Raw genomic sequence first — 25,989 nt, 5'->3', positions numbered from 1 at the left:
TATAGCTTAGGATGGATGCCAACAACTTGAGCAAACAGGACACCGCCAGCTGGTCGCTCGATCGTTCCCCATCACTTACCCTGCCTGACGAACATGAGAAGAGATGGCGGTCTATCCGGATCGCTTGAAGATGGAGTGGCTATCGGTTCGGATGCTCGTCGCTCGAGGAGAAAGACTCCATAACTCCGAATATAGGATGGATACTTTATGACTTGAGGTATGGCAGCAATGGAAGTTTCTCCTATACACATATCTAAAGGACTTTGGATGGTAGATAGCCTTACACCTATCCTCCTCCTTCATCTCCCGTCGTCGCCATCTGCCACTTTACATGTTGTAGACCTGCTTCGATAATGCTGATAGGATAGGTGACCTGGTGATAGCTTGCTGGATTGGTAAGTTCAATGGTTACCTACTAAGGTTCCGTTCACAAGCTAGAGCTACCTCCTTCTATCTACAAACGTAGGCTCAATCACAAGGCTGGCGGTGAAGAGCCGATGCATTGTTTGCACATTGTCAACAAAATGTTGTACAGTAAAGCCTATACCCCTGGAAAAAGGAAAAAGCACCCTCAAAACGGTTCTAGAAGCTAGCTTCATCGTGTGAAAATAAGGTGGCAGGGATGACGTCGGGTGGATCCTTTGCTGGAAAGTATAGGACGGGACATACTCAAGTACGTGTACGTATGTTCGAGGAGGATAAGACAGCCTTGGGTGGGGGGGGGGGGGCGTTTGAGTGAGTAGTGGGGCTAGATTTGCTGCAACATCACGAGCTGATACTTACTGAGTATCTTCACCTCAACTCATGATGCTTGACAGGCAGGATACTTGATCATCTTTGATTCATCTTTGATGAGGATTGTCTCAGACCCTTCATTGTTGCCACACTTTAATTGCGACCCTTCCGATCCACTTCCTGCCCACTAACTGCAACAAGCTTAGCGAGCATCGGAAATTCTGCAGCCGGACTCCGCTCCGGTCCGATGGATGCCCGAGCAGAAAATAGCGGCAGAAAAAATGAGGCGGACGGGCAATGGCACAGCCAATTGATTGATAGGCGGTGAAGCTTTACGATGCCGGGACAGCCGTGCTGATCAATCCCGCCTATGAGAGGTGGCAATGCCCCGTTGCATCGCCAATTGATGACCGTCTCTGTACTGCCAATGCCACTGCCACTGTTCCGCCCGTCTGGCTTATTCTTCCAGCTGGCCCGCCCAGAGCCTCGCCCATCGCCCATCTCTTTCTTCCCCTCCTGCATTCCTCCGCCTCTGTCATTCTTTCTCCCTCAATTACTCCTCCAATTCTCCGTCGCTTATCGCGTTCCTTACGAATTTCGTGTTCCTCTCCCCTCCAGCTTCGTGCTCTACCTATTCTTTTCTTCTTACCACTAGCAGCTCGAGAATCCATCTACTTCCGGTCGGTCGCATCCACTCTCCAATTGCTCTGCTTGTCCCACCCAGAAGCTCTCCGCTCCCCAACCCAATCCACCACGTCACTCACCTCTACATTCTGGAAACCTGTCTAACGTGCAAGGATTGTTCTAGGCTGACTCCATTCTTATTCGACGACAGTACCATCGAGCTCTTTCACCCTCTCTCCGAGGCCTGCGCTGGCCGGGTCGAACCGGTGCTCGTCCATCCCCGACCGGTCCGATGCTTACCGTCTGTCGCTCGTGATAATCCGGGAATAAACCCACGACCCAGATGGACAGCTACGACGGCAAAGGGGAGAATGGGCTGGAACGAGCCTCGAGCGAAGTCCCGCCCCTCCCCAGTAGCTCCGAGGAGGACGCGAACAAGAAATCCACCAAGCGCGCGCGATGGGCCACCAAGAGAATGACCGCCGCCTCGGGCCTGCGCAAGAGAGTCTCCATCCTCGAACGCGGGCGCCGACAGAACCAGACGGACACCATGGCGAGCGCGACCGCAGGCGTGCCGGAAATCACCGAGGGAGAATCGGGATCGCGCAAAGTTCATTTCAACCTTCCTATTCCGGACGAGGAGCGGGACGAGGAAGGCAATCTCAAGGCCGTCTATCCGAGGAACAAAATCCGCACCGCCATTTACACCCCGCTCACCTTCATCCCCAAGAACCTCTGGCTGCAGTTCCACAACATTGCCAACCTGTACTTCTTGTTCGTCATCATTTTGCAGTGCTTCGAGATTTTCGGGGACGCCGATCCCGGCCTGAGTGCCGTGCCGCTGATCGTCATCGTCGTCGTCACCGCCGTCAAAGATGCCATCGAGGATTGGCGACGAACCGTGTCCGACAACGAACTCAACAACTCTCCAGTGTATCGCTTGACGGATTGGGACAACGTGAACGTGACCGCCGACAATGTTTCCCTCTGGCGTAAGTTCAAAAAGGCTTGCACCCGGGCTGTGGTTACCAGCTATCGAGGCATGAAGCGCCTCTTCCGCAAGAATGGGGCCGACAAAGATGTGGCGGGTGACGTGGAAATGGCGGATGCCAGGCCTTCGATTGAGCCTACCTCGCCGATCGCGATCGAGATGACGGCAGTTTCCCCTACCATGGAGGCCCGTGCTTCTGGCGACTGGCCCGACCCCATGAACGATCACGACCAGCAGGCAAACTCGCCGTGGGCACGGACCAAGGGTAGTGTCTTGAATCCGAACCGGGTAACCCCAGGGAAGGCGCGATTCAAACGCCAACACTGGAAGGATGTCAACGTGGGTGACTTTGTGCGACTATACAATGGTGACCAAATCCCCGCCGACATCGCCATTCTCTCTACCTCCGACCCGGACGGAGCATGTTACGTCGAAACGAAGAACTTGGATGGAGAGACGAATCTCAAGGTGCGCAACGCCTTAAATTGCGGTCGCGTGTTGCGGAATGCTCGAGATTGCGAGAAAGCCGAGTTCACCGTCGAATCGCCGCCCGCGCATGCCAACCTCTACTCCTTCAGCGGTGCTATCTATTGGGATCAGTATGACGAATCCGGGGAGGCCCCGCAGAACCGCGTGGAGCCCATTACGATCAACAACATTCTGCTTCGAGGCTGTAGCTTACAAAACACCGATTGGGTGTTGGGTGTCGTGCTTTTCACCGGACCGGAAACGAAAATTATGCTGAACCAGGGTCTCACGCCAAGCAAACGCCCACAGATGGCGCGCAACATGAACTGGAACGTGGTCTACAACTTTGCCATCCTCTTCATCATGTGTGTGATCTCTGGATTCATCAACGGGTTTGCCTGGGGCCTGGACGATGCTTCACTGACGTTCTTTGAGTACGGCTCCTATGGTGGCACACCTGCCGTTCAAGGTGTAATCGCCTTCTTCGTGGGCGTGGTCCTCTTCCAGAACTTGGTTCCTATCGCCTTGTACATCTCCCTGGAAATTTGCCGTGTCATCCAGGCCCTCTACATCTACTATGATATTCACATGTATTACGAGCGCTTGAAGATGTCCTGTGTGCCCAGGTCTTGGAATATCTCTGATGATATCGGTCAAATCGAGTACATCTTCTCTGACAAGACGGGTACCTTGACGCAGAACGTCATGGAGTTCAAGAAGTGTACCGTCAACGGCGTGCCCTATGGTGAGGCATACACCGAAGCGCAATTGGGCATGCAGCGGCGGCAGGGACTGGTGAATGTGGAGGAGGAAGCTGCTAAGGCTCGTCAGAGAATCAGTGAAGCACGTGTGGAAATGATCCAGCAACTGCGCCAGCTTCATGATAATCCGTACTTGAAGGAGGAGAACTTGACTTTTGTTGCTCCACAGTTCGCCGCTGATCTGGGTGGTGCCTCGGGAGAGGCTCAGCAGCAAGCCACGATAGACTTCATGACTGCATTGGCATTATGTCATACAGTAGTCACGGAGCGTATTCCTGGCGACCCTCCCCAAATTGAGTTCAAGGCACAGTCGCCGGACGAGGCTGCCCTGGTTGCCACGGCCCGGGACTGCGGATTTACCACCCTCGGCCGATCGGGCGAAAGCTTGATCTTGAATATCATGGGTGACGAGCGTAGGTATACTATCTTGAACATCCTGGAATTCAACTCCACCCGTAAACGAATGAGTGTGATCGTGCAGATGCCTGATGGTACTATTCGTTTGCTGTGTAAGGGGGCTGATACCATGATCTACTCCCGCCTAGCCCCCGGCCAACAACGCGAGTTGCGTGATGCAACCACACGCGATCTCGAGACTTTCGCTCAAGAAGGTCTGCGAGTACTTTGCATTGCTGAGCGTACCATTGAACCAGAAGAGTACCGCGAATGGAGTGTCATGCACGACGCCGCCGCCGCCGCGATTGTGGACCGCGAGGAGAAGTTGGAAGAGGTTTCCAATGCTATCGAGCAGAATTTGTATCTCCTTGGAGGTACGGCCATCGAAGATCGCCTGCAGGACGGCGTTCCTGATACCATCTCCCTCCTTGCCGAAGCAGGTATCAAGCTCTGGGTCTTGACCGGTGACAAGATCGAAACTGCCATCAACATCGGTTTCTCCTGCAACCTGCTTAATAACGACATGCAAATGATTGTGTTCGACGCGCCCTCCGATATCGACATGGCCGCCAAGTTGCTGGATAGCAAATTGGAGATCTTCGGTATCACGGGCTCAGATGAGGAGCTGGAGGCCGCTCGCAAGGATCACTCACCGCCTCCGCAGACTCACGCTCTCGTGCTGGACGGTGACACTCTTCGCTTCATGTTGGATGACGCCTTGCGGCAGAAGTTCTTGCTTCTTTGTCGGAAGTGTAAGTCGGTGCTTTGTTGCCGTGTCAGCCCAGCGCAAAAGGCTGCCGTGGTGGAGATGGTTAAGAACGGTTTGAACGTCATGGCTCTGGCTATCGGAGACGGTGCGAACGATGTTTCTATGATCCAGAAAGCCGATGTCGGAGTTGGTATTGCTGGCGAGGAGGGTCGTCAGGCCGTCATGTCGGCCGATTACGCGATCGGACAGTTCCGGTTCTTGCAGCGGTTGATTCTGGTTCATGGACGATGGGCCTATCGCCGTCTAGGTGAGACCACCGCCAACTTTTTCTACAAGGTTAGTCGAAGAATCTGTCTCGTTGTGCTCTGGGGATATCAGTGGACGAAGAGTTGCTGACTATTTGGCAGAACTTGGTCTGGACATTTGCCCTATTTTGGTATTCTATCTACGATAACTTCGACGGAACCTATCTATTCGAATATACGTATATTACCTTGGTCAACGTGGCGTTCACGTCACTGCCAGTCATCTTCATGGGTATTTTTGATCAAGATGTTGACGATCGGGTCTCCATGGCCGTCCCACAACTCTACATGCGTGGTATCGAGCGGAAGGAGTGGACGCAGTTGAAGTTCTGGTGAGTATTACTCCAAGTCCGCTTCTGGTGTATAATGTGCTAACCATTCGTCCAGGATATACATGCTCGATGGATTCTACCAGTCAATTATTTGTTTCTTCATGCCCTATATGTTGTATCAAGTTGCCAATTTCCAAACGGAGAACGGAATGGGCATTGATGACATTTATCGCGTGGGTGTTCTTGTAGCCACCTGTGCCGTGGTTACGAGCAATACCTACGTGATGATGAATATGTATCGCTGGGATTGGTTCTCGACGTTGATCAACGCGATCAGTTCGCTGTTAATCTTCTTCTGGACCGGCATCTATTCGTCCTTTGAATCATCCGCCACCTTTTATGGTGCCGCAAAGCAGGTCTACGGGGCGTTATCCTTCTGGGTCGTGTTTTTGCTGACCGTGGTAATCTGCCTGACCCCGCGCTTCGTCTGCAAATGCATCCAGAAGGTGTACTTCCCCATGGACGTGGACATTATCCGAGAGAAAGTCATTCTCGGCCACTATGACTATCTGAAGCAATACGACGCCTACGTGCCACCGGATGCCGGTAAGCTGGCGGGCTCGTCGGAGAGTGGAGCATCCGCCACTACTTCGGACCCGGAGAACACCCACCAGACCACTGTGCCGCGCCACTATCCGGGTGAAAACAATGTGGACCGCACGGCGAACTCGACGCCGGTGGCGCCCTTGGTGGATAGCCATGGCGCGCCGACCCGCCTCGACAACAGCCAATTCACGAGCGCCAACAGCAGTGTCGCCTTCGGCCTCCAACGCAACACATCCTGGGATAGCGCCAGCCGAGAGCAATCGGTGCTCTCGGGCCCAGTCCTCCCAGTCGACTCCACAAGTATGGAGCCCCAACAACCGCACAGCCCCCTGAAAAGTCGAGGTGATCCCCCCTCGACATACCCTGTATAGAAAGCGTTGTTTTTTGTTGGCTATTCCCCTTTCCTTGCAATTTTCCCTTTGATTTCCCACACAGTTTCTCCGGGAGGTGCATTGACCTGCGCCCCCCTTATAAATACCTCACCCTCCTGATCCGCACAAAAGCTCTTCAGCCCCCCTGCGACCGATCTCTTCTTATATCCCCCCGGTTGATTTATTCCTTATAAATTCTTTCCGTCATTTAATGTCTTATTGAAGCGCAACTTGCCTTGCGCTGCTGTTGATACCGATTTAGTCGATATATCTCGCACATATTCAGTTAATGTAACATAGAGCCATCCATCAATAGGACATGCAATTCATCTCAGAATCTCAGCTTTCCAGTAAGCCCATTTACCGAGATATCAAAAGGGCACATGGGGTAGGGGTATTACCTAGTCAGCACTGCCTCTTTCAACAGAGCGAATTCCTTCCACCAGCCCCTCACTGGTCTCTGTTTGTCAGAACCTGCTCTTCCCCTTCAACCTCTCCAAACTCACCTGCCAAAGATAAACTTGTCGTTGGGACCTCCTGCTCACTCCGCGATCTGACGATAAACATCACTGCAAGTGGCCTCGAGACACTCATCTTTGTATTGGTGCATACGCTCATTGAAGACAGCCCCGTTGACTCTGGGAAGCCCTACCAGGTTAAGTCTGTCTTCGAGAAGCTTCATCCTCTGCACAAGAACCTCACTGGAACTGTTAGACTTGTCTTCAATAGCACAATTGGATTTGCACCTACGTCTTTTCATCTATCATCTCAACTGTACGCGCCACTGCTCGCGTGTGTCTTAGCATAGCCCATCGGCAATTGATGTAATCTCCGACTCACCTTGCACCACTTCATCCTCGATCCGGGCAACCCACGACGGTACAACATCCACAGCCCGTGATCTCAAAGAAAGAAGGAGCTCGCGTGCATACGCCGCAGCGGTCAAGGCAGCATATTTCCGCCAGTGCTCATTATCATGCGAGTCCGCATAATCCCCAATGCCACGAATGACCAGGCAAGGCAGGTTATTCATCACCCCGGCAGCTTCCCTGTCGAAGCACAGAACCTTCAGCTCTGGATTGTGGGCGTAAAAGTCCCGCGTGGCAGCATCCTTGATCACGGGATTCCCCGATGCAATCGTTCCGTGGTGCACGGCTATCACCCGCCGACTACTTCGCTGTGGCCTCGACACAGTCTGCGTGACATCGCACCCCTCACAGACCTTTCCCTCCTCATGCTGATACTCAGCACGGTACAAATCATCCCGCTGCGGTCGCTGATACCCCGACATATCCTCCATGAGCCGAATATGCTCTGCGACAAAATCCGGCTTCCTGGGATCTTTATACCGCCGCCGCAGATCCCCAACGACCGAGAGCAGCTTGTCCGGCGGAGCATTCAACTGCCCCGTCAGCTTGAACCGACCGTCGGGCAGACGTTTACCCAGATCATACTGAATGACACCCCCGAGTGTCCCATGCGGCGTACTGACCACCACATCGCCCAGCCGGATATCCGTCTCCGCTGTCGGCGCTCCGCCTCCGATTCCTACAAGCAATGCAAATCGTAGACGTGGAAACGTCCTCACCATGTCTCTCGCCACGCGCGAGGTAGACTCGGTACCGTACCGGCCGGCCGGTAGACAGCTCACAACGACCCCATGGTTTCGGATTCTACCGAAGGCGTAGGTGTTGTCGTCGCCGTCTGGGAGGGTCTCGGGGCCGGCGTACACTTCATCTAGCATGCGGCAGCCGCATTCGTATTCTTCCTCCAAGGCGCATATCCAGCCTACTGTGTAGTAGTTCAGTGAGGCTTGGTTCGCGAGTTTGGTTCGAACGCGCCTCTCCGGGGAGATGGGGGGTGGAGATGTCTTTCGCTTCAACATATTCCCTTTCTCCTGTAGAGCGTCCTCTAATTCCTATTCCTTGTCAGCAGTCAGATCAAATACTCTTATGGTAAGCTATTTTCTTCGTCAGTTGGATCTAGGAGTCAAGTGCACTTTTCACACACTCACATGATTTATTGCGTATCGTCTGACTATACGTCCCTGCAGAAACGGTTTGAGTCGTCCCAACTTCCGAGCGCAGTGCTCCGGGCGCGAGTGTAAGTTATAGGACCCGCCAGAAGCCATAGCAGCTTCAAATGAGGTGCCGCACGCAGAAGGGAGCTAGCGGCCGGCGCTTAATGCAACAATCGCATTGGCGCCCGGAGGCCGGGTGAATAGCAGCACCTGGCAGGTTGTTTCATGCATGCGTGGCGTCTAACACGTCACCCTCCCTGTGCGGGCTCAGCCTCGCTCCTACTTGTTCAGGCGGCAAGGCTGAGAAAGGGCTGCTACAGAATTCCGAGTGAACACACATACATGCCTTCCGGTGTCTGAGACTCGAGAAAATCATGCGGAAATTTAAACTCTGGCCAGGGCATAGAAGCCGAGATCCTTATCTATCAAACTCCTAATATCGATGATATAGGCTCGTGCAGACTACCTCGACCCAGATTGGTCTAAACTTGGGATTTAGGGGGTCATAGAAGGAAGGTAAGTTTGAATTCTCAATACGGAGCATAACAATCCATGTTTTGCGCAACCACCGAGCTTTTATGAAGCACAAGCCTGCAGGAAATGACTGGTCGAGTTCCGTTCCTTACACTCAGGCTCTTTCACCTGTCGCGGGTGGAACGACCATCAGAGCTCAGCGAGAATAACAATGCAGGGTGAATGCCTTTTCTTAATGAATCTGCTTCGAAGCTAAGATATCCATGGGGATGAAAAACGCTCAAGTGATTTCATCGTTGTCGCACTCCGACCCCAGGCCACAGACTAGGCACCGGACAACCGCCGCATCGGAAGTTCTCACTTAGAAGCACGGAAGTTCGCCGCGCTCGAAGCGATACACCATGCCCTGGATCGGGTCCCAAGTCCAATAGACATTGTACTTGGACTCGTACACCCGGCCACCGCCTTGCTTGACGACCTGGTATTTTTGTACCGCGTGGTACTCCTGCTCGAAGGGCGGGATGGACGTCCAATGTTGATCCTCATTGTGGACGCTCGACAGCTGTTACTTCTGCCCGCTGGTCAACCCCACCCCCGTGCCCTTGAGGTTGTTGTGTCCCTTGACGGTCACAATACCCGTCTCTTGGTCGGTCCAGACCGCCCAATGGTCATTGTAGGTGGTTGCAAATTCTACTAGTTCTGAATCCGGGGAGCATGGGGGGATTGGCATGGTGAATGGCCAGGAGCCCTGATGCTTGTTCGGTGGAACTCGTACTTCGAGAGGGACCACGGCGGGGATAGCAAGAGTACAGGCGACGAAGAGAGGGAAGAGAGCAGTCTTGCAGTGCATTGTAATGGAAATATACGACGTATTTGATACTGTTTGGTGTTTGGTTCAGTTCTTTTGTGCTGGGTGGGAAGCTGTCGTCGGTAGTCAAAATGAGCAGAAGCATCTGCCATTAAATATCTGCGCACCTGCGTAAATTTGCCATCTTATCGCATCACTTGAGAAGAGCATACATAGTAGACTCCCCATCAACGCTCGTAACAGTTGAGTGGTCGTTGACGCCAGCGAAGAGGACGTATTGCAGCGGATTCGTACATGGAACATAGGTTTATCGTTCTACCTTTTTTTTGATGCCTTCAAACAATAGATAGGTCAACTGACATTTGATAGCGATAGCCGGCTGGACAGTTGAACCTTGGGTCATAAATTAACCTTAATGTCTATGTGAGACTACCCTGACAAGGATATACCACCATTACCCAATAAGGCGCAAGTACATGTATAATAAAACCTTGAATGTAGGATGACAAGGCCTGTCCCAACGAGCCACATATCTTGTGTTGTGTTAAAACGTTCCAAGTCATTATTTCTAATCTCCAAGCTATGATACAGATTCAGTGCATACGCCTACGCCTCCTCGCCCTCGCCCTCCTCGGCCGCCTGAATCCGCGCCATATAGTATTCCTTCTCATCGCCGGTCACCTTATACCCGTTCCAGCGTCTGGCCCACTTGACCATATCGTCCCTCGAACACTCAGCCGTGAAATACTCCCCCCGCCCGAGCACCGTGAACTGCGCGTTCGACTCGCGCTACTTGACCGCGAGCCCGCGCGAATCGAAGAACACGCCTCTCGGGGCGCCGTTCCATCGGATATACCCGAGGTGATAGCCTTTGATGTGCAGGAAGACCAGATCGTCGTGTCTGTTGAGGGCTGAGCACTAGCCCGTGAGCTTAGGACCGGAGTTGTTGGGGCTCCTTTTTCTGCTATCCTCGGAGTGTTGCTTGACTAAAATTCCTGATCAGCCGATTTGCCCTCCTTTGTCAATTGTGCAGATCTGCTTGAGCCTACGGATCCAGGAGACTCCCCGGCCGAGGTAATCTCCGAGGTCGGTGCTGTATTCAGTCATTGCTGCGATAAGAGAGGCTACAGCAGAGGCTGGCTCAGCTGTGACGCTCGCAAACATGACTCGTGAGGGGCGCGGTGAATGCGAGCGGGTCACTCGCTGGGGTCTATTACGGCGCTTGTCGATGCCGATTCTAGGGCACGATCGGTGCCTAGTAGTTTGTGGACCGCGCCGCACCGCCAGTTCAGAACCTCTTCTACTATATCCATTCGGCACGGGCCCCCTCGTGTGGCCTTCCATGAGTGAAAATACAACTGTTGGTTTCTGCAGCTGAAAGATGGGATTTGTAGCAATCATCATGGCGGAGTATTAGCGGGTTCTTACCTCCTTCTTGTCCGTAGTTCTTCTCAAAAAGGAATTCATTTGCAGTCCTGCCGGCATGCCATTAGTCGGTTGTACGTGGCGTATCTATGAGTGCTGAAGACACTACTGAACAAACTAAAAGAGACAGGATACAGTGGGCTATAGCTTCACCCACATGCTCTGTATGATGCATGTCATGAATATGCAACAATAAGTTATATGGATCATTGCTAGATTCGACTTACCGAACCATCATGTAAAATATATGTCAGCAGCGGATATGACAACCATCACCAGGTAATCCAGAGAGCAAAATGCGCCTTGTCTAGGCCAACAGGAACACGGAAACAAACCGAGCAAAACATGCTTTACCAGAATTGTTCCATCATCTGCCATAACGAACAAAGTCAACCAGATATTACGATAGTTCCAGAGCTTCGCAAGACATTCAGTAGAATATTCTTTGTATACAAAGTCACTAATCAAAACAACAGCGTTAGTGGTGTAGCGGTTAGCATTGTTGCCTTCCAAGCAATAGATCGGGGTTCGACTCCCCGCTGACGCAATTTCTTTTTCGCTTTTCATTTTCTAACGGCACACGATCCAGCCAAGAGACTACAGTGGGTTGCTGTTATCTCTTATCTTCTCTTTTTGCGGTGCAAGGTCGTGCGGACTTTCGCATCTCCGCTTCACCATGATCAACACTGGTGCTTGTTATTACTCTCGGAAGGAATGGCAATCGTAATGCTCAGGGTGTCTGCAAGTCGATCATTTAGCCCCACATAATACCAATACATAGATAGGTGCTTAGAGCACCAGTGATTAAGTTAGTACTCTGGAAGTTTAGGGACAAATTGCGAACAAAGGCCACATGAAAAGTTACTTCAGATTTTCCCCAAGCCATGCTGTCATATAAGAGATTGCAAGTCCCCCAAGAGATTGTACTAGTGGCTGACACCAACACCTTGTAGTTGAGTCGCCAATGAGACCAATCTCTCCGAGTGCTGACTCAAATAGCGACCTGTTTCATCTGCGGTTTCCTTCACACTTCGAAAGTCGTTCGGTCCCGTGTCTTGCACCGGCCCTATCTCAAACCGATTGTACTTATCCTCATATCCCATATAGTGAAGTTTGTTCTTGATATATCGTTCGTTGTCTTCGAGCATATCGATAACCTGGAAAATGGTCAGCCGCTCAGCTTGGGGTCAAGTATAGAACAAACAAGTGTTACCTCGTCGGGTGACCTATCGATTGTACCTTGATGCAAATGTTAGTGATGTAGTAGAAATATGCATATCGGATAAGATAATACCAATGGATGCAAGATGTCTCAGCTGACCGAGCAGTTTCCAAGGGAGGACTAAGTCACTCAAAGAGGGAATCATGAGGTCGTGCAGCTTGCCAAGCCTGAGGAGATCAGGTATATCGCTGGGCGGTACGCCCCCAGTTCCAATACTCAAGATCAGTCCGATTGTCTGGTCGCTCCACTGTTCCCTTACCTCCTTGAGAGCATCGAGAATGGGATTGCGAAGGCCACAAGGATATAAGTCATCAGAAAACGCAGTGGGACCATCGGATGTTTCAATCGAAACTTCATCAAGCTGACCCCGGGCTGACAGAAGAGCAACCATCGCATCAGAGATACGGATCGGGACGGTATCCTGATCGTTACTGCAGGGATATGTCCGGAAACAATATGGTTTACGGTCCGATTGGACAGCGAATACGAACCTGCACCGTCAGCAAAACTCTCAGATGATTTGGAAGAGATAGAGCCCTTACGTCTTGCCTCTGTCTGTGATATCGTCTTCAAGCAGCAGAGCAAACGGAGTATGACAGTATCTCTCGACGATACTGTCGGCCACTTCCTGTAGCTTGTTCCTATCGAAAAGAGGACCGCCCCAGCTTTCACGCAAGATACAAGTTGAGAGAGTGCGATATTCAAGTAGACATTGTGCGAGTGTTAGACGAAGACGACCAAGAAGTAACGCAATGACACTGTTTGTCTGTCAGTTGTATAGTGTCAGCAGATGCAATCGATAGGATTCCTTACCCGCCAATACCACAACCGGTGATGATATGGAAATAGTCACACGGGCAAATATCGCCGGAATTTGATTCTTCCCCATGAAGCTGTGGAATCCCCTTCAAGATATTGGCCAAGATCAGAAGTTCACTGTAGCCGAGAATCCCCCCTCCGTCTGAAGAGTTTTATGGTTATTGTGCTGAAACTCGCCCACAATAATTATAGAGTAAGGGCTTCCGGACTTACCCAACGAGAGCACGCGCCAGGCCATATTGAGAATCGCAGGACTGGCAATGCGATGGACTTCCCTATCTCTATCGATGGAAATATGTAGTGGAAATGGCAACTATAAAACAACAGTCAAGCCGATACGTCACCAATTACATAATCCATTGTCACCAAAGGGCTGTATCACATGTCCCTTCCACTTGCAACCCTAAACTATCGTCCAACCTTGGGACCATTTGTGGCTTCCACTCGGAACATGCTAGCTCTAGACATGATCTATTATTGTCAACCATATATGTTCGGGTCGAGATCTCGGTTTCGGCGCAATGTTCCTTTGTTCCCCGTATCGTTTCCCTTGGCGTCGACCGCATTCTTTTCCTACTTTGTCGTGATGCTGTAGCTCCACCTACCTCTTACTCTACCCCATTGTGCTACCAGCTTATACTAGCTCCTCGTATGGGGACTATGAGAGTGCAGTTATTTGCCAATTTGCTTTCTGGGTAGACAAAAACGACATCGAGAAAGTTAATACTCGAATGAACTATATCTCCATTCTGATGGCTTTGTGAAGTTCATGGTAAGTTCTCGTAAATCGACGCTCCATGTATGCGATTCTGTGAGATCCTAACACCATGCACATGACGGGTCTGTTTCAGTGAGAGGGTTATAAACCCGAGGAAAGGCAAAGTACGATACATTGATCTAGCATCTTTAAACCCACACTAGGGTAGGTGATACCGGGCCACTCGATGCCACAATCTGCACAATGTCACACCACAATCTACGGGCAGAAAAGAACTGCCTTTCACTTGGTACGACTCTTTGCTTCACTTGCCCAAGTGAAACTAACAACCCTGGGGCTTAGATGGGGTGGGTGTGCGCAGCCTCTCCTCTCTCCTTATCCTTGAGGAAATAGTGCGTCAATATAACATTGCAAACGGGCTTGCGGCAGATGACCAGCCTCCAGGCAATGTGTTTCATGTCGCTTTTGGGACCAGCGGCGGAGGGTAAGTTGAGGAAGGGAAATGGAGATCAATCGGGCTGTCCGCATCTCACAAAGTATAGCCTAAGCGCGTTGATGATCAAGAAATATGCCATGCCTATGCAGGCATGCATCAATAGCCTCCGTGGCGTCTCTAACACCGTGTTCCGACGACGTGCAGCTTGGCCAAATCTCGATCTTGGTGCTCTCACCGGTGGACTTTTCGCCGGGTCACGTTTCAGTCAGGGACTGCTTCGGCAACAAATCCAGCTGATCACAGGCACCCGCACACAGATGCAGAACCCTTCTTCCAATTGCAACTGGTAGGTACTTCGGTCGGTGGGCAGGTGTATCCTCACACAACACATACTGAGGTCGTCCATATTTAGCTACGTGGTTTGCCGTCGTTCGAACAGCGCTGGGAGAATCATTGACAATCGAGCGGTGTGCTTTGCCTGTTTTGCAAATGGACAAGCCAATCGTCTTGTGTGGGAAGCCGCTTTGGCCACCAGCGCTGCATCCACCTACTTTCCTCCCGCACAACTGGGACCCCTGGAGTACTACATCGATGGTGGGTTGGGCTTCAACAACCCGATTCTGACGTTTTCGAAACAGAAATCGTACATGGGTATTGGAGACCGCACGTCGGCATGCATTATTAGCATTGGAACTGGGGAGCCAACACCCTCCAAAATCTGACGGCGCGAAATAGTTGGTGGCGGTTCTGGGACAGGCTTACTATCATAAACGTGTTTCAAAATGCCCTTGCCCTTGCAACCGACATCAAGAATGACCATGATGCTTTTGAAGAAATTGCTGGGTTGTCATCGAATTGGTCCTATTTCCGGTTCAACTGCGGCGGGGGACTTGCAGATATCCCTCTTGATCAAGCGAGCCAGTTGCCAACCATCGAGAACCTGACCAGGGCTTACCTTGCGAAACCCCAAACGCAGGCGACGATCCAAGATGCTGTACGCGCAATGGCCTATCCCGGTAGGTAGTTAAATGGTGAAGAACATTATTCTAAGTTCAGTTACGTGCTTGATTTACTGGTCTACTATCCTCTACCAACCCGCCATCCTGCATCCTAAAGCTATGGTTACAGCTTTGTTCAGATCAATATCCATTCTTCTCGTTGGCGGATTGTACATCTTTCTTTCCAAGCAAAGTCATAACGCTGAAATTTGAGTTAGTATATTAGGATGGAGGTAATATAAACTCCACGTGCTACGGAATCTGTTTCTCAGGTGGTTGTCAAGTTCGGGTTACTACCAAGTGGATTATTTCTCCACTTGAAACTTTGATGAAGTATATTCTACTCAATACAGCTGATCAAAAAGCCCCATAACATCGATCCCCAACCACTGCACATCATCCAGCGCATAGCTCGGATCATCGAGCAGCGGAAAGGAGATGGGGTCGAACGAGGCCGGACTCCAGGACTGGACGGGCGCCGTCGGATCGAGCTCGGTCTCCCGGGGCCGATCGACATTCATTGACGGATTGCTAACCGGGACACGCAGGGCGGCTGTTGACACCAGAGCCGTATTATCTGTGATGACGGGTGCGGTTACTGTATTCTCAACGCACCTTGGGGCGCGGATAGTCTCGCTGCCCCTCTGCGTCTTGCCATTCCTGACATCCGACACGTACTGCCGGGCGAGGTGGGCGAACTCGGCCACCAGGGAGCCCGGAAGCGCCCCCTTGCTGGCGTACTCGATGCGGCTGAAGTGCCCGCCGGCCATGTCGAGGAGGGCGAGACTCAGGCCGGTTTCGGCGTGAGTGGGGTTGTGCACGACGAGGTCGAAGAGGATCATGAGGGCGGAGAGCGGGAGGACGGCCAGAATCCTACAGTTATTGTATTTGTGTCATTGCCACACATCTAGAAAAACGGTCACAAAAGAGAACTCACCAGACAGGCGTCGAAGGCGCGACCTCGATAAAGGCCGTTAGTTCAAGAACACTTCTCGCCGTGCGTAACAGCTCGCGCTTCAAGACGTCCTGCTGCGACGCCGCGACGCGAGCAGTCCCTACATGGAGGATGGTCCACGATAGAGTGAGAAGAGCGTGGAAGTACAGATAATGCGTGAGTAAGGCAATCTTAAGAGCCAATGGCTCGCGCAGAAGACGAGGTTTCGGGACCTCGCCCGGCCGGAATCGAGAGGGAATCGCAAGACGCCAGGACTCTAGCTCCGAGCGTAGACTGTTCACGGTGGCGTTGTATGTCTGCAAGGGCTGGCTCACGGCGCTGACGTTGAAGAGGGACTGATGGACCTTTGAGACTAGACGGCCGTACTTGATGAAGCAGAAGAACCAGTCGTAGTCCCCAAAGGTAGACTCTAGCACGTCTGGAATGGCACAGCTGATGTTGGAGTCATCGATGACCTTGTTTGGCGAGTGTCAGTAAAGAGGAGCTAGGTAGATCGATTGGCATGGAATGACTGACGGAGTTCCTTGCCGTGCCAAAGCATGAAGTCTTTTCAAGATAGTAAAGGACCCAGAATGTGCGTCGGTGAGCCGTTTCTTGCACCCCATTCGAGCGATGGTAGCCGAGTGCCTGCGCCATCATGCTAGCTTCTGACAACATCAGGGGTTCGAATTGAAAGGCAGACACGGTGGATGAAAAGATTGCCTGCCGTCAACTTTAGAAAGAGGGGGATACTCGATCATACGAAGTGTCATACCATAGCCATGAGCGCCTAGGGTTCATGTGAGTGTCATCCTTCCCTCGGGATAAAAAGCAGAGGTGCAAACCTGAACGGCAGTCAATGAACCGCGACCGAACACCAAGTCTGGAAAATACGACAGTGACCGCTCGAAGTATTGCCAGGCCTCACCCACTCCAACCTCAAAGCTGCCCCCCTCGTTATTCTGGCATCCAATGGCAACAATCGCGTAGAATAATGCCGCCCAAGCGCGGTCAGCAGCAAGCAGATGGGGCAGGTCCTCGGCCGTGGCTTTCTGACGGAATGTGTCGGGAGACAGAAACGGGTAGACTGGGTGGACGGCTTCAAAATAGGCTACTCTTCATCAATACTTTGCAGGAGGACTAATGGAAAAAGGTACCAAGATACCGGAGATATGAGCTTGAATGCTGGCCCAATCAGGAAACTCGTGGCTCTGGCTTAACGAGTGCCGCCGCTGGATATAAGACTGCGGAATGGCACAGGCGGTTTTGATCTTCGTTGAAACGAGTGCGCGGATCTGCTCGAGTAGTTGGTCTAGTCGGTTATGCCCCAGTCTTTCATTGATCGCCTTGACTCGTTTGGCGGGGAAGAACGAGATATTGGGATTGAACCCGGAGATCGTGGTGAGCTCCAAGAGCACGATTAGTTTCGGGTGTTCGGTCATCTCGCGGTTATGCTCATGCTACCTACCTGGTCTGGATGGCCCGAGTCTCGCAAGTGACGAGACGCTTGTCGATTCACCAGAAGAGAGTCCATATACAGGGCGCCGGTGCTCGAGGACAACGAGGTGGTATCAGTATCCGCAAGAGGTGTCAATGCTAGTGCACACCATCAGCCTTTTGAATCTCATGATTATGATTAATTCAACACGGACTACTCCGTACCTTCCAATTCATACTTTCGCTTGCGGGGCCTTTTCACCGGCGTAAAGGAACAGGGGCGCCCTTGCGACTGCAGCAGCATATTAATACCGGCCCATGAGGGCTACAGGGATGGGGGCCTGACTTACCAGGCAGAGATCGCAGGTGGCATTGGTGCCTGACAGACCTGGCAAAAGTCAGCCAAAGCGGAAGAAGACACTCCACAGAGTCCACACTCACTGCATCGCGTTTTTCGGGTCCGACAGGCGTCACACGCCTTGTGCAGCGCGGCAGAGCTTGATGCAGCCGCTGACATCATCTCCATGGCACAAAGATGGGGAGTCGAGGTGGAAGGAGACGAAGAGAAAAAGGCTGCTGCTCTCAGCATTGGCAGTATCGGCCCCTTATTGCGTTGCTGTGTTTACCGCCGACGAGCTCCGACGCCCCGCGCCGGCCGGCTGGCCCACGCTGGCCCACGCTGGCCCTAACTTCCGCTCCGATCGCCCCCGACGCTAGTCGCGCGTCGGCGCCGTCTATCATCATGTCTGCTACTAGGCTGGGCTGCATGTTTTGCCCAGCAGAATGAGTGAAAAACCCCTTTCATCACATGCTGATGAGGTAGTGCTGTGGTGAATGCGATATAAATCGTCATGGAGCCTGTTATTCGCAACACACAGCTACCTTCGCGAATCTTGTTCCTCGGTCATCCTACCAACCGAGCGAGATTCTGTGCCCTAATTCCTTCTGTCGCCCTTCACCATGCTCGACCCAGCTTCAATCCCCGAATTGCCTGAACTGCCTGAGCAGGCTACCCACACCAGCAGGTCTACGTCGACCTCGTCCAGTGATCGGACAGCCGACGTGGCAGATGAAGCCGAACCGATGCAGATATCTCCAGAGAATCAGCATCAAATCCTCAAATTGGCAAGACGCTTCACGCAAGACTCGGTACATGAGTGGCCTCACGGCTCCTCTATCAATCCATTTACGGATGCAGAGGATACGTGCCTGGATCCCAACTCTCCCAAGTTCAGCGCCAAGCGATGGGTCCAGGCCTTGATTGAATTGACCTCGCAGGATCCCGAGCGGTACCCCAAGCGTAGAGCAGGCGTATCATACCGTCATCTCAGCGTGGGTGGATACGGGGGCGGCGCTGCTTACCAGCCCACTGTTGCGAACGTCGTGCTGCAGGGGCTGAGGGATTTGATGGTTCGTTTGGTTCCCGGAAGAAGACGCGAGGTGCAGATTTTAAGAGACCACGATGGCATTGTCCGCAGCGGCGAGATGCTCCTTGTCCTGGGGAAACCAGGAAGGTTCGTACTATCAAATCTCACGAGTAACAGCTTGATTGGCTTTGACTGACTATATTTCGTATCTGCAGTGGCGTATCCACCCTCTTGAAGACAATCGCAGGCCATACCAATGGACTATCGGTGGCGGATTCCACAGAGCTCAGCTATGAAGGTAGGTCAGACCACATCACATGTCGAGTGGGAGCTGACCGAAAGTCCCCTTGCGACCAGGCATTCCATGGAAGACAATGCATCGCAAATTTCGTGGGGATGTGATCTACCAGGCCGAGACGGACGTCCACTTCCCTCATCTCACGGTCGGACAGACGCTGTTGTACGCCGCTCTGGCCAAAACCCCTCGGAACCGGCTGCCAGGTGTATCCCGAGAGACTTATGCAACTCATCTCCGCGATGTGGTTATGGCTGTGTTTGGCATCTCGCACACCGTCAACACTAAAGTCGGCGACGACTTCATCCGCGGAGTGAGTGGTGGAGAAAGGAAGCGTGTCAGCATTGCGGAAACCTGTCTGACACAGAGCTGTATCCAATGCTGGGACAACAGCTCCCGCGGGCTGGACAGCGCCACAGCGCTGCGATTCATTCAAACCGTCAGGCTGGGCGTCAAGATGACCGGTACTGCCGCTGTGGTTGCTCTGTACCAGGCTTCGCAACAGGCCTACGATGTGTGTCTTTACCTCCTCAAGGTCCTGCGTGGGAATCGTCAAGCTGACCACCGCAATGTATGTGCTGTGAATAGTGCTTTGACAAGGTGACAGTGCTCTATGAAGGTCGGCAAATCTACTTCGGCCCAGTAGATCGAGCAAAACAGTACTTCGTCGACATGGGCTACCTTTGCCCCGATCGACAAACGACAGGAGACTTCCTTACCTCATTGACCAACCCGGTCGAACGAATCATTCGGCCAGGCTTTGAAGCTCGAGTGCCCAGAACACCCGATGAATTCGCCCAAGCCTGGAAACAGAGCCAGCTGAGAACAGAGCTGTGCAAGGAGATTGACCACTTCAACCAACAGCATGACGCAGAGGTTGTTTTTGAGAAGTTCGCAGCCTCCAAGAAGGCGGAAAGATCACGGTTGATGTAAGAAGCGTCACCAACTAGACACAAAATCGCTCGAAGCTTAGACTGTGCAGGACCCCGAGTTCACCTTATACCATATCGATTCCCCAGCAAGTCTTACTGTGCATACGACGAGGCTACCGCAGAGTCTTGGGCGACTCCACCTTCTTTTTCGCTACTGTGCTCGGAAACTTCTTCCTCTCCCTCGTCCTAGGCAGTGTGTTCTACAGCCTAGACGACTCGACCGCCAGCTTTGTCGATCGCTGCGTCCTTCTGTTTTTCGCCGTGCTATTCAATGCTTTGAGTAGCGCTCTAGAAGTGAGTACATCCGGGCAACCAGCTCAGCAGCCGCTAATGTAGTCCCCAGATCCTAGCGTTGTACGCCCAACGACCCATCGTCGAGAAGCATGCCGCCTACGCCTTCTACCACCCGATGTCCGAGGCCGTGGCATCCATGATCTGCGACCTGCCCAGCAAGGTGCTCTCCACCATCGGATTTAACATCCCCTTGTACTACATGTCGAACCTGCGGCGCGATTCCGACCACGTGGCCATCTACCTGCTGTTCGCCTTCATGACCACCCTGACCATGTCCATGATCTTCCGCACGATTGCCCAATCCACGCGCACGATCCCACAGGCGCTTACGCCCATCGCCCTGGGCGTGCTCGCGCTGGTGGTGTACACGGGGTTTGTCCTCCCGACTCGCAACATGCAGGGCTGGCTGCGGTGGATCAATTACATCAATCCGATCGCATACTCGTACGAGACGCTGGTGGCCAACGAGTTCCACGGCCGCTACTTCGAGTGTGCCAGTTTCGTGCCCTCGGGGCCAGGATATCAGGACGTTGCGAGTGGGTACAGGACGTGTGCCGTGGCCGGTGCGTCAACCACCTCGAGCCTGGTCAGTGGGGATGCATATGTGGCGGCCAACTATAGCTATTACTTCTCGCATACATGGAGGTAATTATTCACTATGCCCTTCCAGACGATACATGTACTGTACTGACTGGAGTATGCTCAGGAACTTCGGCATTCTGATTGCCTTCATCCTGTCTTTCATGACGACGTACCTGCTGATTGCGGAGTTCGTGATGTTTGACCATTCCAAAGGCGAGGTTCTCGTCTTTCAGCGCAAGTCACAAGCTGTCAGTGCCATCGGACATGCTGCACATGATGAGGAATCCGGCAAGAGCGAGGCAGCCACGACAGCAGAGCATGCTGCGGTGTCTGATCGTGAGCTCCATCTCCAGCTCCAATCCAACACCCTGCATTGGAAGGATGTGTGCTACGACGTGCCGATCAAAGGCGAGATGCGCCGCATATCAGACCACATCGATGGATGGGTGACTCCCGGAACTCTGACTGCATTGATGGTAGGATATTTGTTAGCTCCGAGCCAATCGAGCCAGCACTGATATTGTGACTAAACTAGGGAGCCTCAGGCGCGGGTAAAACCACACTTCTCGATCTCCTTGCCAGCAGGGTCAAGACCGGGGTGGTATCCGGGGAAGTCTTTGTCAATGGCGTCCCTCGAGACGCCTCGTTCCAGAGGAGGGTAGGCTATGTTCAGCAGCAGGACGTCCATCTCGAGACCAGTACCATTCGCGAAGCGCTACGATTCAGTGCCCTTCTCCGACAGCCGGCATCGGTGAGCAAAGCGGACAAGTATCGGTATGTCGAAGAGGTGATCGACCTGCTGGAAATGCGGGCGTACGCGGATGCAGTCGTCGGTGTTCCGGGCGAGGGTTTGAACGTTGAGCAGAGGAAGCGACTGACTATCGGGGTGGAACTCGCTGCAAAACCCGATCTACTGGTCTTTCTTGACGAGCCAACCTCAGGCTTGGACAGCCAGACTGCTTGGTCGATCACCCTACTGCTGCGCAAGCTGTCCGACCACGGGCAGGCGATTCTGTGCACCATCCACCAACCCTCGGCGATTCTCTTCGAGCAGTTCGACCGTCTACTCCTCCTGGCCAAGGGCGGTCGCACGGTCTACTTTGGACCGATAGGACAGAATTCCCAGGTGCTGACCAGCTATTTCGAACGACACGGTGCTAGGCTGTGTACCCGTGAAGAAAACCCGGCTGAATGGATGCTAGAAGTCATCGGAGCAGCGCCTGGCACGCAATCCACGCACGACTGGGCAACGACATGGAAGGGGAGTCATGAATACCAGGAGGTGCGACGAGAGCTGCAGCATCTTGAAGAGCGCCAGGCTTCGACACAAAGCTCTGCAGTCGACTCTGACCAACAGTACGCGGCGCCGTTTCTGACCCAGCTCCAACTATGTACCCAGCGAGTGATGGAGCAGTACTGGCGAACGCCCTCCTACATCTACGCGAAGCTCATCCTCTGCTTTGGCGCGGTAAGTCTGCCCCCCCTGCTCCTCTTTACATGCAGTTCTCATCACCGACGCAGGCCCTGTTCATCGGCCTCTCCTTCCTGAACACCGAAATCACGATCCTCGGCTTGCAGCACCAGACCTACGCGATCTTCATGCTTCTCGTCATCTTCGCCTTCCTAGCCTACCAGACGATGCCCAACTTCATCAAGCAGCGCGACCTGTACGAGGTCCGCGAACGGCCCGCCAAGACGTACGCCTGGTCGGCCTTCATGCTGGCCAACGTCTTCGCGGACCTGCCCTGGAACTCGCTGGCGGCGGTGCTGATCTTCCTCCCGTTCTACTACCTGATCGGCATGGACCGCAACGCGCAGGAGACGCACGCCACGCGCGAGCGCAGCGGGCTGATGTTCCTGCTCATCTGGTCCTTCCTGATGCACTGCGGCACCTTTACGATCATGATGGTGGCGGGCGTGGCGACGGCCGAGGTGGGCGCGACGCTGGCGCTGCTGCTGTTCTGCATGTGCTTGATCTTCTGCGGGTGAGTTTGTCCCCTATCTCCAGTTCAGTTCCTCTTCACCATCGATCCCAGCTAACCCCAACCCCCAACCCCGGAAATAAAGGGTCCTCGCCTCCCCCACAGCCCTCCCGGGCTTCTGGATCTTCATGTACCGCGTCTCCCCCCTAACCTACCTGGTCAGCGGCATGCTCTCCACCGGCCTGGCCAACACTGAAGTCCACTGCTCCACCCTCGAGCAGATCACGATCCAGCCCCCGTCCAACCAGACCTGCGGCAGCTATCTGGCCGCGTACATGCAGCGGGCCGGCGGCAGCGTCGCCAACCCGCAGGCCACGCGGGACTGCGCCTACTGCCAGATGACGGACTCGAACGTGTACCTGACGGCACTGTCGGCGGAGTATGCGGATCGCTGGCGGAATTTCGGGCTCATGTGGGTTTATATCGGGTTCAATGTGGTTGCGGCGTTGGGGTTGTATTGGGGGGTGCGGGTGCGGGGTGGGGTGGATGTTTCGCGGTTGTGGCGGTGGGTGAAGCGGGGTTAGGGCTGGTGGGGAGGGTGAATTCGGGGGGTTTTGAGTGTGGGTTCGTTGGTAGATGGTGGAGTGGATGTGTTTGATATGGTTGTGTTGTTGATGTACTGTAAACCCATCTGCGGGGTTTATCTTCACTCAATTGGTAATTAGTGTCTATTGCAGTTTCTTTTCTTTCGCCAGGTGTGGTTGTCATAGTCAGGTGTTTACTCTTTGTTTGTCCATCTTGGGCTCGGCTCGAACAATGATGTAAAAATCTCAACAAGAGTGCGATTCCTATCCCTGCACATCAGACTATGTCTACTTCAAGGGTTCTAGTTCTTGCGCCTGGCTCTATTTCGCCCCCGGTGAGATTGACGTCATTCGGCGCCGAAGCCAAAAGTGGAGCCACTGGTTTCGCATCGGGACTCGGCGCCGAACCGATAAGATTAGTAGGCCTAAGCAGTGTGATTAGATCCAATGCCATGCCGATTCCAGGGCCAGAGCTTCCATGACGAAGGAGGCGATCAAGTCGGTGCCAGAGAAGAAGTGACAATATCGGTCATTATTGTATTGGTGAGCAATAGTAACAACGTATGCATGGACAAGAAGAACCATGACTGTTTGCGCAACTGTGCTGTGGTGCATGTAAAAACCATGATGTAAAGCTGTAGAAGTCTCACTGCCAAACTAACTCAAGAAAAGAGTAAGGAAAGGACAATGTACACAGAAAAGTCAATAATCACAGGATGAGCAGTAGCCAAGCAATAAAGCACAAAGCAAGGGACAATCGACTCCGTCCACACTTTCGTCTCCACAGAAACGCGCTCTCAACCCGTATATCCCAAGCCATGGAAGTAGCAGTGTACACCCCCCCTAACCTCTATCTGGATTCGCCCGAGGTCCGTGATCTGGTCTCATTGTCATTCACGGTGGTTGACTCTCACAACCACTATCGTAGGGCCAGTTCCGTCGAGGCAAAGAATTACTAAGTAAACTCGGCGAAGTCGGCGTTGACCTCTCCGTTGAAGGTGATCTCGATGTGGTCTTCCGAGGGCTCAGATGGGGTGTATGATGGACGCTTGTTGTTGTCGTGGCACTTCTCGTCGGGGCAGGGGTCCTCGTGGCAGCCGTCGTCGGGGCACTCAACTGGGGTGGGCGATGGATCAGTGCAGGGTCCCTTAGGGCAGTTGTCGTCAGGGCAGTTGTCGTCAGGGCAGGTGTCATCGGAGCAGGTCGTGTTGACGCAAGGATTCTCGGAACACGGAGGAGGGGTCGTTTTGCAGGTTTTGCAGGGAGTAGGGGTCGGCTCGCAGTCATCACATGGAGTGGGGGTCGGTTCGCAGTCAACACAGGGGGTAGGAGTAGACTCGCACTCGTTGCATGGCGTCGTAGTGGGCGGCACCACAGGTGAGGGAGTCGTGGTGCACGAGGTCACAGGAAAGGGAGTCGTAGTGCAGGAGGTCACAACCGACGGTGTCGTGGTAGATTCGCACTCATGGCACGGAGTCATAGTCGACGATGTTACAGGCGACGGAGTCGTAGTGCAGGTGACTATAGGGGAAGGTGTCGTCGAGCACGAGGATGTCAACGGCGCAGTCGAATCACCCGGCAACGAGTCCGTAATAACCGGTTCCTGAGGACTAGGAGGCGGCGAGGTAATCTCAGAAGAGGGAATAGTAGTGGAGGGCTCCTCCGGCTCCTGGGCAAAAGTAGGTGGATCCTCAACCTCCAGTTCTGGCGCATTGCCGGAGCCCTGGCCTGGTGCCGGCAAGTCCTGCCTAGACCGACGCCAGACTGACGGGGTCTCTGTCGGCTGAACCCAGATTGTCCACGCGTCATCAGGCTGGATCAGGGTTGGCGGAGTGGCGGACGGCGAAGGTACCCACGAGCTCGCTGGAGTTGATGATGGAACGTAGCTCACGAAGCAGTAGCCCTGCGTTTGAGCCTGCGGAGGCCCGACGTCTACTATCGCGGCGCCTGGGACAGTGGTCCTGCTGTGGTCGATACCGCTGAAGACACATGTAACATCCGGGGTGCTGGATGAGATGCGGGAGATGCTCAGTCCGTTGTCTGTTGAAAAGAAAAGTGTTAGCAATCATGGAAGGCCAAACACGAAGTAGTACTGCGACGGGAAGTCGTACTAATGGCGATAGGAGCTCCATCGGTGGGAAAGCTCTGTGTGAGCTGCACGCCACCGGCCGCGTAGAACGTTATTGGAACTTCGTTGCGCGAGCGAGCGGTGGGCAGAGCCCGCGCAAGAAGTCCGAACGAGGCAATGGTGACGAGAGTAGATGCTGAAGCATACATTGTGATGGTTGATCTTTGTAGCAAAGAGGCTTGGTTTGGAGATTGAACGATCGAGAGCAGACTTGAATGTTGCTATTGTACTTGCTGTTGTTGTGAGGATGTCCAGTCGATGTTGTCTGATGCCCTTGAGGTTTATATAGACTTCGTCTTCATACTACAAGCTATATCTACCGCAGATAGAGAGGCTATGCTCCTGACAGTATGGTA

At 53.1% G+C, this 25,989-nt stretch overlaps 8 protein-coding genes and 1 non-coding gene across 9 annotated transcripts; 4 read left to right on the top strand and 5 right to left on the bottom strand.

Annotated features, from left to right (window-relative positions):
- The first annotated feature begins 1,613 nt into the window (after positions 1–1,613).
- BO72DRAFT_26738 (phospholipid-translocating P-type ATPase) lies at positions 1,614–6,601 on the top strand. The gene is made up of 3 exons (XM_040940179.1): positions 1,614–5,020; positions 5,092–5,321; positions 5,377–6,601. Exons 1-3 carry the CDS (start codon positions 1,703–1,705, stop codon positions 6,236–6,238), a joined length of 4,410 nt encoding a protein of 1,469 aa, XP_040804039.1. The 5' UTR covers positions 1,614–1,702; the 3' UTR covers positions 6,239–6,601.
- Positions 6,530–8,274, bottom strand: BO72DRAFT_475738 (purine and uridine phosphorylase). The gene is made up of 4 exons (XM_040947345.1): positions 8,253–8,274; positions 7,079–8,156; positions 6,989–7,022; positions 6,530–6,939 (listed from the first exon to the last, which is right to left on the bottom strand). The coding sequence occupies exons 2-4, from the start codon at positions 8,121–8,123 to the stop codon at positions 6,780–6,782; spliced, it is 1,239 nt and encodes a 412-aa protein (XP_040804038.1). The 5' UTR covers positions 8,124–8,156; positions 8,253–8,274; the 3' UTR covers positions 6,530–6,779.
- An 819-nt stretch (positions 8,275–9,093) lies between these two features.
- On the bottom strand, positions 9,094–9,582 carry BO72DRAFT_456718 (uncharacterized protein; the record flags this gene model as incomplete). Its single annotated transcript, XM_040946291.1, has 2 exons — positions 9,094–9,210; positions 9,325–9,582. 2 exons carry the CDS (start codon positions 9,580–9,582, stop codon positions 9,094–9,096), a joined length of 375 nt encoding a protein of 124 aa, XP_040804037.1.
- A 1,858-nt stretch (positions 9,583–11,440) lies between these two features.
- Positions 11,441–11,512, top strand: BO72DRAFT_t68. Its single transcript has one exon. It is a non-coding gene; the product is annotated as a tRNA-Gly (tRNA).
- Positions 11,513–11,891: 379 nt separating this feature from the next.
- BO72DRAFT_525696 (FabD/lysophospholipase-like protein) lies at positions 11,892–13,244 on the bottom strand (the record flags this gene model as incomplete). Its single annotated transcript, XM_040949978.1, has 6 exons — positions 11,892–12,122; positions 12,179–12,204; positions 12,260–12,678; positions 12,730–12,945; positions 13,001–13,148; positions 13,220–13,244. The coding sequence occupies 6 exons, from the start codon at positions 13,242–13,244 to the stop codon at positions 11,892–11,894; spliced, it is 1,065 nt and encodes a 354-aa protein (XP_040804036.1).
- A 723-nt stretch (positions 13,245–13,967) lies between these two features.
- BO72DRAFT_493854 (FabD/lysophospholipase-like protein) lies at positions 13,968–15,274 on the top strand (the record flags this gene model as incomplete). The annotated part of the gene is made up of 6 exons (XM_040948418.1): positions 13,968–14,013; positions 14,067–14,208; positions 14,267–14,506; positions 14,573–14,827; positions 14,896–15,154; positions 15,212–15,274. The coding sequence occupies 6 exons, from the start codon at positions 13,968–13,970 to the stop codon at positions 15,272–15,274; spliced, it is 1,005 nt and encodes a 334-aa protein (XP_040804035.1).
- A 228-nt stretch (positions 15,275–15,502) lies between these two features.
- BO72DRAFT_475737 (fungal specific transcription factor domain-containing protein) lies at positions 15,503–18,044 on the bottom strand (the record flags this gene model as incomplete). The annotated part of the gene is made up of 11 exons (XM_040947344.1): positions 17,971–18,044; positions 17,880–17,917; positions 17,755–17,821; positions 17,561–17,688; positions 17,258–17,498; positions 16,938–17,203; positions 16,868–16,882; positions 16,630–16,815; positions 16,096–16,568; positions 15,695–16,031; positions 15,503–15,625 (listed from the first exon to the last, which is right to left on the bottom strand). Exons 4-11 carry the CDS (start codon positions 17,624–17,626, stop codon positions 15,503–15,505), a joined length of 1,707 nt encoding a protein of 568 aa, XP_040804034.1. The 5' UTR covers positions 17,627–17,688; positions 17,755–17,821; positions 17,880–17,917; positions 17,971–18,044.
- Positions 18,045–18,312: 268 nt separating this feature from the next.
- On the top strand, positions 18,313–23,505 carry BO72DRAFT_504280 (ATP-binding cassette transporter; the record flags this gene model as incomplete). Its single annotated transcript, XM_040949143.1, has 11 exons — positions 18,313–18,359; positions 18,576–19,043; positions 19,112–19,194; positions 19,254–19,705; positions 19,780–20,120; positions 20,174–20,417; positions 20,467–21,062; positions 21,124–21,475; positions 21,535–22,467; positions 22,521–22,984; positions 23,067–23,505. The coding sequence occupies 11 exons, from the start codon at positions 18,313–18,315 to the stop codon at positions 23,503–23,505; spliced, it is 4,419 nt and encodes a 1,472-aa protein (XP_040804033.1).
- Positions 23,506–24,299: 794 nt separating this feature from the next.
- BO72DRAFT_26659 (uncharacterized protein) lies at positions 24,300–25,934 on the bottom strand. Its single transcript, XM_040940172.1, has 2 exons — positions 25,617–25,934; positions 24,300–25,545 (listed from the first exon to the last, which is right to left on the bottom strand). Exons 1-2 carry the CDS (start codon positions 25,780–25,782, stop codon positions 24,461–24,463), a joined length of 1,251 nt encoding a protein of 416 aa, XP_040804032.1. The 5' UTR covers positions 25,783–25,934; the 3' UTR covers positions 24,300–24,460.
- Positions 25,935–25,989: the final 55 nt, after the last annotated feature.

This window comes from Aspergillus fijiensis (genome assembly GCF_003184825.1).
Source record: "Aspergillus fijiensis CBS 313.89 unplaced genomic scaffold BO72scaffold_11, whole genome shotgun sequence".
In the NCBI taxonomy this organism is placed as follows: Eukaryota; Fungi; Ascomycota; class Eurotiomycetes; order Eurotiales; family Aspergillaceae; genus Aspergillus; species Aspergillus fijiensis.
The sequence above is the reverse complement of the archived record's forward strand: the minus strand, read 5'-3'. Positions and strand labels throughout refer to the sequence as shown.

Excerpts from the sequence above, each read along its gene's own strand:
- BO72DRAFT_26738 (XM_040940179.1), top strand. The coding sequence starts at position 1,703 with ATGGACAGCTACGACGGCAAAGGGGAGAATGGGCTGGAACGAGCCTCG. Across the intron at positions 5,021-5,091 it reads CCGCCAACTTTTTCTACAAG|AACTTGGTCTGGACATTTGC; the intron begins GTTAGTCGAAGA and ends ACTATTTGGCAG. Across the intron at positions 5,322-5,376 it reads TGGACGCAGTTGAAGTTCTG|GATATACATGCTCGATGGAT; the intron begins GTGAGTATTACT and ends CCATTCGTCCAG.
- BO72DRAFT_26659 (XM_040940172.1), bottom strand. The coding sequence starts at position 25,782 with ATGTATGCTTCAGCATCTACTCTCGTCACCATTGCCTCGTTCGGACTT. Across the intron at positions 25,546-25,616 it reads TGGAGCTCCTATCGCCATTA|ACAACGGACTGAGCATCTCC; the intron begins GTACGACTTCCC and ends TCTTTTCAACAG.
- BO72DRAFT_475738 (XM_040947345.1), bottom strand. The coding sequence starts at position 8,123 with ATGTTGAAGCGAAAGACATCTCCACCCCCCATCTCCCCGGAGAGGCGC. Across the intron at positions 7,023-7,078 it reads CGAGGATGAAGTGGTGCAAG|TGGCGCGTACAGTTGAGATG; the intron begins GTGAGTCGGAGA and ends ACACGCGAGCAG. Across the intron at positions 6,940-6,988 it reads GAGATGATAGATGAAAAGAC|TGAGGTTCTTGTGCAGAGGA; the intron begins GTAGGTGCAAAT and ends TAACAGTTCCAG.